Source organism: Haliotis cracherodii, unplaced genomic scaffold, assembly GCF_022045235.1.
Source record: "Haliotis cracherodii isolate W230 unplaced genomic scaffold, xgHalCrac1.p SCAF_6, whole genome shotgun sequence".
In the NCBI taxonomy this organism is placed as follows: Eukaryota; Metazoa; Mollusca; class Gastropoda; order Lepetellida; family Haliotidae; genus Haliotis; species Haliotis cracherodii.
In genome coordinates this window covers 33,569,327-33,580,468 of record NW_027266319.1, presented here as the reverse complement: position 1 = coordinate 33,580,468, position 11,142 = coordinate 33,569,327, and the positions used below count along the sequence as shown (strand labels likewise).

At 40.3% G+C, this 11,142-nt stretch overlaps 2 protein-coding genes across 2 annotated transcripts; one reads left to right on the top strand and one right to left on the bottom strand.

Annotated features, from left to right (window-relative positions):
- Window positions 1-2,050: 2,050 nt before the first annotated feature.
- LOC139444673 (sarcoplasmic calcium-binding protein-like) lies at window positions 2,051-2,677 on the top strand. Its single transcript, XM_071225605.1, has one exon. It carries the CDS (start codon window positions 2,051-2,053, stop codon window positions 2,675-2,677), a length of 627 nt encoding a protein of 208 aa, XP_071081706.1.
- A 1,206-nt stretch (window positions 2,678-3,883) lies between these two features.
- LOC139445454 (NADH dehydrogenase [ubiquinone] 1 beta subcomplex subunit 11, mitochondrial-like) lies at window positions 3,884-11,010 on the bottom strand. The gene is made up of 4 exons (XM_071226599.1): window positions 10,776-11,010; window positions 7,353-7,486; window positions 4,497-4,681; window positions 3,884-4,118 (listed from the first exon to the last, which is right to left on the bottom strand). Exons 1-3 carry the CDS (start codon window positions 10,983-10,985, stop codon window positions 4,525-4,527), a joined length of 501 nt encoding a protein of 166 aa, XP_071082700.1. The 5' UTR covers window positions 10,986-11,010; the 3' UTR covers window positions 3,884-4,118; window positions 4,497-4,524.
- Window positions 11,011-11,142: the final 132 nt, after the last annotated feature.

Below are 11,142 nucleotides of genomic sequence, written 5' to 3'. Positions count from 1 at the left end.
ATAACTTAAGGAATCGTAAGAATTACAGCAATTAAATTAACTCCAATGACTGAATCCATAATTGCATGGGGTACATATATATATACGATGTATGGCATACGTAGATCCTTCAGTGCACGCGTACTCAAAATTTGAAAGCAAGAAAGTGGCTGCATGATAGATAATAGGCCATATACAATAATAGTGAGGTTACTAAATATTAATACTGTAAACTCTTTTAATATGGCACATTTGCATATGGGGGATCGGGGGATCTTAGACTAGAAAAACACGTTTTTAGGGAGGGACAATGTGTACCTACTCGTATGGACAAAACATATCGTGATCTGTACACATGTTCGACTCATTCATTAGAATTTCAACATAATGAAAGTGGGCTGAATAGTTGAATACATGTTGGATATAGAAAACAGCTATAAACATGAATAAAAATCATCATCCGGAAACCCGTAAAGTTTAATGGGGGCATGGGCCGTCTAGTTGTCCGAAAGACGCCGGACTTCCCTGTCAAGGGTTGCGCCTCTTATACGTGTGTCTATCCGATGACAATGGGCTCGATTATGATCCTTGGTTTGTTAGAACGATATCTGAGCCCGTGTGGGTGTCACCAAAGTATTACAATCCTGCGTCTCCCACATTACACTGGTTCGTCATAGTATAACTAAACTAACTCCCGTTCAAAGCGGCGTCAAATCCTACTGACTCACACATGTAAACTACACTTGAACTTTTATATTTGACCAAACAATTACAAAACGTTATCAAAGGTCACTAGGCTGAGAACAGTGGCGAAACACTGCAAACTAAGGTCCAAAACACACATATGATAACCGAAACAAATACTTGTACATCACCATCGAGTAACTAGTTCTTGTTTGTTTCATTTTAGCCACCATCAAACATGGGTGGTTACTTTCTTTTACCCGGCAGTTTTCTCATTGGACGACGGTCGGCCGACGGACAACGCCCCAATGTATACACTCAGCTGCAAATGTATATTGGTTATCGACCGGGAAATGGTTCATGTTTCATGTTCAAGTTACCGTGGCAGTAGTGACATCTATATGTTTCATGTTCAAGTTACCGTGGCAGTAGTGACATCTATATGTTTCATGTTTCATGTTCAAGTTTCCGTGGCAGTAGTGACATCTATATGTTTCATGTTTAAGTTACCGTGGCAGTAGTGACATCTATATGTTTCATGTTTCATGTTCAAGTCACCGTGGCAGCAATGACATCTGTATAAATATCTAGGTAAAGAACCCAAGCTACATCGTTGGTCCCGCGTATGTTTATCCTATCAACCCAAAGCGATTCTTAAAATACCATGCAGGGGACACAGATGGCCAAGTCTTCTGAAGGGCCGCACTTCACTAGTTGCGCCTTAGACTTCCTAGAAACGTATGATTGTGGATCGAATGCCGGTTGCCCTGGTTATGTTTCTAGGTGTGTCAGCACCATGCCCGTGTTCGTGGGTTTTACCAAAGTGGTAAACGTCTGTGACCTGCATCACTTCAGGTGATAACTGAAATATTAGTACTTTTTAAAGCGGCGTTAAACAGAACTCACTCACTCAAAATACCATGTGCCCAATTCATTTGTATAGTAATTATTCCTTCCGAAAACATATATATGTTCTTGGTATATATGCACAGCTATTATTAAATTTCCTCCAAACGTAAATATACAAATTCACTTTCAAACTTATAGCAAAGGTCACGTAAAGTTCCTGTATTGACGTGCTAATGTGCAGTTAGGCTCAGATTCGTGATCAGTAATCACATTAAACGATATTACAGAGATACAATTCGTCGATCGTGCAGCCACCTTCAGCATAACCAGAGCTGATTAACACTATCCTATTATCGCTAGTCCCGTTAATAAGACCCCGGGAAATATTCCAACTCAGTCAGCGTTCATCTTCCAGTTGAAACGGGAACTCTCAACAGCGTTGACACAGAGAGGAAAATACGTCAGAACACTCGTCAATCTCATACATACAAGGTGATAGAAGTCCACCTGCACTGCTTCAGAGTTTCATCAAACCACCATGGCTGACAACGCACTGCTTGAGTCGAAAATTCGTGCTTGGTTCAAGATGACCGACGCCAAGAAGGACGGGTGTATGTGTCGAGAAGACTTCCAGCTCATCGCAGACAGATTTGTTGCAGAATATAAGCTCGGGCCGGAGAAAGCCACGGAAATCCGAAACTGGTTGGTGGACGGCTGGGACAAAATCCTCCATGACGAGACGTGTGACATCAAAGCCTTGGAAGCAGACTTGCCGCTGGTAGTAGCGGTGAACGCTAAACTCAGATCTGGAGAAAAGATCAGTGAAGATGATTTCACGGAAGCCTTCCTCCAACTCCGAAACAAGGACTTGTCCCTGGCGAAGAAGAGTCTGGAGAACATGATCGACGTCTTCTTCGGCATCTTTGACGCCAACGCCGACGGTTTCATCATCATGCCAGAGATGGTGGTCGCCATGAAGTGTTTCGGACTGGAGAATTCGGAACTCGTCAAGCAGACTTTTGAGTGCATGGACAAAGATAAGGACGGGAAGCTGAGCAAGGATGACTATATTGGAAGTTGGACTGATTTCTTTTTTGGTGAAGAGAGTGAGAATCCACTTCTTACATGCTTTGCTGCGTTCATGGCTCCAGGGGCTGCATCATAGACTTGTTAGTGCAATGTTCATGGAGAGTACTGTTCCGAGAATGTTCACATGCAGATCATGAGTTATGCGTGGACAGATAAGGGAATGCGGTATGTATTTGCAGCTGTTTAGAGTATGGCAAGTACAGTGGATTTACACACCCTTGTAATGTACTACATGATCTGTAAGCTTTAAGAGAAATAAAAGTTATCGATGTATGTGTTGTATGATATTACTGAGTGTTTGTACGACATGCCCATATCCAGAGAGCATCGATCCACGCAATTGCGATACGATGACAAGCAAGCGAGCCTGACCACCCGATCCCGTTAGTCGCCTTTTACGACAAGCATAGTCACCTTTTACGGCAAGTATGGGTTGCTGAAGACCTATTCTGACCAGGAATCTTCACGGGTAAATGTAACGTGACTTTGATGTTTGTTTGTTTCACACGCACTCAGAAATATTCCAGCTATATGACATGCATCAAACCAAGTCATCGAGCCTGACCACCGTTAGTCGCCTTTTACAACAGGCATAGTCGCATGTTACAGCATTCTGTTTTGGCAGGGTATGTGATGTGGAAAGGGTGTTTATGGTTGGGTTCCATATTAATGTACTTATATAGCCAAGTGCCTGCACTGGCATGTGTGAGTGCTTATACTAGCACCGACTAATGCGGGTTTCAACATGCTAGTTGATATCATGCAGAGGTTTAACATGAATGCCCCACTCAGACGCTTCATACTGACTCAGAGCCAACCAATCCTTGTTTTAGCCCCTTAATGCTGAGCGACAGGCAGGTTAACAACAAGTACCATCTTTCAAGGTCTTTTGGTGTGATGCAGGTGAGGATGGAACCCCCTCCAGGTTTTGATGTCAGTAACCAATCCATTAGGATGCCTTCTACAGCAACCACAGGATGCTGTGGATCTATTCTTACACAGGGTCACCACAGTGGTATGAGGTGTCAAAGCCCATAGAACCCTTACATTCTCATATGCATTTTTCAGCCGCAATAAACATAACTTATTAAATCAATAATGCAGTCTATGCCATGAACTTTTTGAGTCCACTAGCCCACACTTGGCACATTTTCAGTGCATTTTAATGTTATTACATGGCATTTATTAGCTGATCTTACTACACGGAACAGAATGTTACTAGATTCAAACAAGTGGATTAAGCTGCAGCCTGATCAAGTGGAATTAAGAAAAACTCAAGATGCATTTTGTAATAATTTATTTAATCTTCAACATGGCACTTTCTCATTCCACTAAAGCGTTTTTTTCAACATCTCCCAAATATCAAACATGAGAATGGCTTTCATCTTAAAAGCGTCAGTTTCAAAAGATTTCAGTGTATCTATTCTTCGCCTGACTTGAAAGTGTCTATACACACACACTATGTACAGAGAAATCAGTAAGTGACCCAGGAAACAGATGTCTTGCTTGAACCATTTCTGGAATAACAAATGACACATCAGGTTATATAAATAATATTCTAACAACCTTATTAATATCATATCTTAGCACTCGCTTCCGCTAAACAAAGATCTGAGGACAACCCATCGTGAAAGGTATTCTGACGTGACCTGTAATGGATGTCCTCAGATCTTCACATAGTTGTAGCAAGCACAAAGATTTGATGTTACTGAGATTGTTTTCTTACAAATCAAACTTGTCTCAATTACCAACATTGTTGATAGATGATAAATCTTTTATCACCAACACCAATATTATTTGTTTCTTTCTGCAACACACCAGATGAAATTAACAAAAATGTTTGAAACCTCATGATGATGGATGGAAGTTCAATCGACACAAAGCTAACACTATACCTAGATCAGAGTGTTACAACAGCTATATCTATATGATGATGTCTGTATCGCCAAGTTCTTCGTCTGAAGGCAGGGATGCAATCACACTTTCTTTGTCAATGAGTTCTGGGTCTATCAATGGAAGCCCTTCCTTTTCTCGTCGTTCTAGCTCAAGGAAGGCCTCTCTCGTGGACCAACTTAGGTACCTGGAAACAAGGAATTCAAAATTAATGCAAAATTTAGTAACAAACTAAGAAAAGAGAAATTATTTGAGACAGACTAAATTCATCTCATCCTACAGTGGTGAAGTGAAATGAGGTTAAATATCATATTCAAGATTACTTCACTAAAATATAGTTGGTTGGTTGGTTGTTTTTTTAACGCCGCACTCAGCATTATTCCAGCCATATGACGGCGGTCTGTAAATAATCAAGTCTGGACCAGACAATCTAGTGATTAATATCATGAGCATTGATTCACGCAATTGGGATCGATAACATGCATCAACCAAGTGGGCGAGCCTCACCACCAAATCCTGTTAGTCGCCTTTTACGGCAAGCATGGGTTGCTGAAGATCTATTCTACCCTGGAATCTTCACGGGTCCACAAAAATATAGTGATGTGCATGCATGTGAGTGTGGCTACTTGTGCTAGTCATGATGGTTTCATAATGCTAGTTCATTGAGATACCATGCCACCGATTAACATGGATACCCAATTCAGACACAGAATACTGTCTTTTGTCCTTGTACATGTACTTGTTTTATCCCTTAATGCCAAACGCAAGGTAGGGTAACAACAAGTATCATCTTTTGGTATGACATGGTCAGGGATGAACCACCGACCCTTTCACTCTCTGTGCAGATCTTTTCTTATTGACCAGACTACCCTAAATGCTGCATATAGGAAAAAACACAAAAGAGTTCAAGTGTTTTTTTCTGACCAATTTCATTTCAAACCCATGTCAAAAGAAAGCATATAATTGAGACAGATTGGTTGGTTTGTTGTTTTACGCCACACTCTGCAATATTCCAGCTATATGACGGCGGTCTGTAAATAATCAAGTCAAGTCTGGACCAGACAATTCAGTGATTGATATCATGAGCATTGATCCACGCAATTGGGCTCAATGACATGCATCAACCAAGTCAGCGAGCCTGACCACCCGATCCTGTTAGTCGCCTTTTATGACAAGCATAGTTGCCTTTTACGGCAAGCATGGGTTGCTGAAGACCTATTCTACCCGGAATCTTCACGGGTCCCATCCCCTTTGACCATTAATTGAGACAGAAAGTTCATCGCCTCTAGCTCTAGTTTAATGACATTGACCCTAAAATTCTGACAATCACATGTTTGATCATTTCTAATTGAAAACAGAGCTGCTAGCTCTTGCCATACCAAACCAGATGTGTTCAGCTCACAAAGTGAGTGAGTGAGTGAGTGAGTGAGTTGGTTTTATGCTTCTTTGAACAGTTCTTCAGTTATATAAATGCATCTTAGTTTTATCATCATGTGGGAGGAACTTGATGCAGATCGCAAACCACTGTAGTGATTCTGACAAGGCTAAGGCCAGGTGTTTTATATTTTTCGGATTACGGACTGCCGATTCTATCATCACCCTTTAGTAAAAAACATATGAATTTACCGTTGTTAACTAGTAAAGAGGTACATAATTGATCTTTGTTGATCTCAAAGCCGAACATGAATAGCCTCCCTTGACAATTGTCCGTGTTGTAAGTGGTAGAATGTTTATATTTACAAGGGGCTTTATCGTCAAAAATGGCGGTCTTTGGAGCACAGAGTTCATAAAGTATGCCATAGGCATTCTGCATTAAAAAAATAATGCATCTGGCTTTTTTTTTTCCCCTCCTCCAACCCTGGACTTTGGGCTGAAAAATCTGTAAACCTAAAAATAAAAAAAGCCTGGCCTAAAGCACACAACTTTGAACAGTGAATCAGTACTCAAAACAAGCAGAATAATATTTTGAACAGCCATTTCAGTGACATTGTCTTTCAATGAAAGTCACTCAATACCTTTACCAATCCAATGCCCACCCAGTGGATGGTATGTACCAAAACATTTCATCCTACTACAGCAAACACTTACACAATACAGTTTTGAGTGTAAGACCATGAGAGTAAATTGGACATTCAATATCAGTGAAATTTCAAAGGGATATCCAGTAGGTAAACCCAAAAAGATAAAAGTCAGATAAAACAATGAAAACAGAGCATATGAATCCGAGTGAGTGAGTGAGTATGGTTTTACGCCTCTTTTAGTAATATTCCAGCAAAATCAAGGCAGGGGACACCAAAAATGGGCTTCACACATTGTACCCATTGTCTTCTGCGTGATGAGCGAACACTTTAACCACTAGGCTACCCGATCGCCCCTCTGAGAGTGAGTTTGGTATAAAACTGCTTTCAACAGTACTTCAGTTGTATCACGGCAGCTTGATGTGGTAGGAATGCCTGAAGTGATGCAGGTTTTAGATGTTTACCATGGTGATGACATGATCAGGGCGAACCTAGTATTCAAACCATAGGTTTCTGACAAGCCAAAAGGACGTATCTCTGCCCAGTGAAATCAGTGCCTTGGAATCACAAATGTCTGGTTTAAAATACTGCTTACCGGACAGTTAAATTTTTCTGTCCGGACATTCTGAAATTTGGACCGGACATGTTCTACATTTAGGAGTGGGCAATTTCTGTCTGCAATCATAACACAATAAAGATTATCTACACTGACAAGCTTTGTTTGTTTTGATTGCTGTGAATACATCATACCTACATGATAGTCCAAGCAGTCAATCCATTTCAAGCTTAATCACGTCAATATCGATAACTAAGTTAACATGCAGTAATATCTAAACATACCTATGATCGGGCTGGTAAGCAAGGATGAAGCCTCCCCAACAAATGCATAATGTTATCGTCATAAACATGGTGATTTTGTGAACAAACCAGTCCAGCTCAGGGTCTGTTGGCTCCCAACCATGGCTGATCCAGTTCTGTAAAAAAAGAAAGAATTTAGACAAGAAACATATTTTTTATGTTCAAATCTTATGTTTCTAATTGACAAAATGGCTGACGAGATGATGAATTTCCTCTGTACAATGAATAACCGTACATCTTCTCCCAGTCCAATGACTTTCTATTCATCATACATGAGCAGGAACACTGTTGCTCAAGGTACACTTTGGGCATGTTGGGTACCTTGTGTTCATCCTGAAACAAAAGGGTACCTGGAAACTGGGACGGGTAACTCAGGTACTCAGGTCCAGTGGGTACTGAGTAGGATCCGGGTACCCACATGACTACCCAGACCTGTGGCTAGTTAGGATATATATATCGTTAAATGACAAAAGTTCACTATAACTCCATGGTTACACTACAAGTCAATAATGTTTGCATTTCGTTCTGAATATGCACACATTCCTTCTGACTTTTATATGCCTGAAAAAGGATAAAGTTTCAGTCAACTATAGAGTATGCATGACCTGTTGTTTTATAGGTGTATCCAAATACTTTTTGTCAGGGCTCTGTTAAAACAATTCCCAAATCAGACATTTTGTACCTGACATTTGCAACCTACTGCAGGTACCTGGGTAGGGTCGGTTTGGATACCTGGATAGTAAATGGGTGAAATCTGAACTTGTCCCAGCCCTCCCAGGAAACATATCATGAATTTTATGTAAGTGGAGCTACAGGGTTATTCTGCTCAAATAAGCACTCCCTGCCCAACTTCTGGATAAGCACCCTTCTAGAAATCTACATGCGAGTCTGTATTTTCAAGTGGATATTACAGATTGTTTTACCAGAAAACATAAAACAAGGAAGAAGGGTATGTAATTGCCGAGTAACTATTATAAAAAAATGTTTCGGTTTCACTGATGTCTGAACTACCTTATTTGACGTAAAAAGCGCCCACTGCAATATTTGCTAATATATTGGCTAGTGAACAATCCCAATTAGCCCCCTTTCCGATTGATCAATGTACACAAGACTTATGTATGATATGCGCATGTGTGTTATATGAACCCATGATTATGGTCAATTAAATTCTGGAAAAATATATCTGTCTATATATATCAGACTTTTCTTTTGTATCATTTCAGGCTGTCAGCATAAACCATGAAATTTATGATCTTTCAACTCTGGCTTTATTTTCACCAAATTTTATTCTAGTAAGAGCCCCTTATTTCTTATTTTGAGAGCACCCTGATGGGATTATTACATCGAATACAGTATGTTTGTTCACTACCACTCAATCTCTGAAACAAATTTTAACGTGTCTTACAAAAAGCAGCACCCTTTGTCAGTTTTCTAAGCACCCACTGGCCAGGGCTCTGATTGATATGAATACGCTATTATACCTCAATCAGAATATATCTCATACTCCAGTTGGTATATAACAACAGCTGGGGCGATCGGGTAGCCTAGTGGTTAAAGCGTTCGCTTGTCACGCCAAAGACCCGGGTTCGATTCCCGACATGGGTACAATATGTGAAGCCCGTTTCTGGTGTCCCCCGCCGTGATATCGCTGGAATATTGCTAAAAGCGGCGTAAAACCTCACTCACTCAACTCATATAACAACAGCTGTCCTTTTACCGGGTCATTCATGGGTCTTCACTATAAACTTACAAAGTTACATTTACCATAAAATTGTTTAAAATGGGTGTGCAACATAACCAATTATTGCAGAGCGAATTTCCCATCTCTGATGAAAATGTGTACAACTGAAAATGATATAATACGATCGGTACTACAGCATTAGAAATTGGCACCAGACCTGGAGTCCTTGCCAAACTTCCCAATAAGGTAGTTTAGGTATCATGAGGACCAGTAGAAATTTGCCATTTTAAAGGGTTTCGCTATGTGTTATCATTGTAAGGACTAGTGGATGAAAACTGTTAGTTTCTTCCCCTGGTATGATACTTAGATCATGTAGATCAAAACTGACATATTATAATATACACTGATCCTTCTTTGAGGGTTCATTTTATAATGCTACACTCAGCAATATTGCAGCTATATGACAGGATCAGATAATCCAGTGATTGATATGACCAACAAAGCAAGTCGTTGGGGAATGATGACATGCAATCAACCAGATCACAACCCACTGCACTAAGTTTCCTCTGAGGACAGTCTGAGATTTGTGGGGACTAGCTGCAAAATTGTAGCTATATGCTTCTCCACTTTTTACTATCAGACTTTCACTGGATATAATAGTAATACATACAGAGATGTCACCAAACCTTCAAGTGATGTGGCGATATGTTGTTAACATCATGGCAGCAATGTTTGTTGTGCTTCAAGACACCATTTTAAGGATGCCAAGCCCCTCTTTGTTGAGTAACCTCCTATTCACGATGTGTTTACTTTGAAACAGACTGCAGATATTCTACAGTTGGCACTGACATCAGATCCTTCATACAAGTTTTTTGGATGATTGCACTGGCAGAAGTGATAAAACCGGCAGTTTCATAGTCACTGCACAGACTTAGGTGATACCATAAAGGTCAGTCAGGGGGGTTGGGAAGCAACAGGTGGAGATTTACTAGAAAACAATAAATATGTATATAAAAGAGCCAAGGTGCGCTACTATGGTGCCGGCAGTGTAGATATGATTCACACATTCATAAGGTTCTACTCATGTCTGACCACTTTTGTCACCAGTCTTCACAAATTAAGTATGAGTGAGTTTGATTTTATGCTGCTTTTAGCAATATTCCAGCAATATCAAGGCGGGGGACACCAGAAATGGGCTTCACACAATGTACCCATGTCGGGAATCAACCCGGGTCTTCAGTGTGACGAGCGAATGCTTTAACCACTAGACTACCCGACCGCCACCACAAATTAAGGAGTATCAAGGACACTTTTATACCCCTAGTTTTCAATCCATTAGTCATGTTAGTCTGGGACCTATTCTAACACTGAATCTGTCATTCCCCGACCTGTCAGTTACCATAGCTTGTGGCCATGATCAAGTGACAGAAGAACTGTGGAATAGGAGCTATTTGATGATGAAAACAATCCAGTTTAGATGTTCAACCATGATCTGGGTGATACTGTTCATTGTTACACACAAAAATACTCATTTGATTTTCTTTCAAGGAATAAGATCTGAAAATGATAGTAGCGGTTACCTTTGGCATGCATTTTCAAAAACGTCTAAAATAACATTTAGATTAGATTTACGACAGTTTGACAACAAATACTTCACACGTGACAATGTTTTACGTTAACATGTTTGGGCATTTACATGAATCAACGGAATCGGCTAAACGCACCTTTTCTGAGGCAGGACTGGTGTCAGCAAAATGTTTTTCTAATCTTTTTAATTCTTCAGATTTTTCCATAGGGTCGACTGTGGTTGAAATATCTTTGTTTTTCTTTGAGGTTGAAATTAAACATGCTGATTGTTGCAGTTTGGGGTGACGAAGACGAGCAAGACTTAGTGTTCGACCTTGCCGGGCAAGTGCCCTCATGAATGTCGCCATGTTGTTGTGGGGAAATCTCGAGATCTAACGTTCATGACGTTAGTGTAAGAAACAAAAAAGTAAACGACAGTGTTGCCGTTAGTTATTCATATCTATTTATGTGCTATTATTTGTACATTAAACGGCAAAATGATCTCATTAACATATCATTACATAG

Coding starts and splice junctions, on each gene's coding strand:
- LOC139444673 (XM_071225605.1), top strand. CDS start 2,051: ATGGCTGACAACGCACTGCTTGAGTCGAAAATTCGTGCTTGGTTCAAG.
- LOC139445454 (XM_071226599.1), bottom strand. CDS start 10,985: ATGGCGACATTCATGAGGGCACTTGCCCGGCAAGGTCGAACACTAAGT. Junction 7,487..10,775: donor CCAGTCCTGCCTCAGAAAAG/GTGCGTTTAGCC, acceptor CTTTTTTTACAG/AACTGGATCAGCCATGGTTG. Junction 4,682..7,352: donor GCTTACCAGCCCGATCATAG/GTATGTTTAGAT, acceptor CCTTGTTTCCAG/GTACCTAAGTTGGTCCACGA.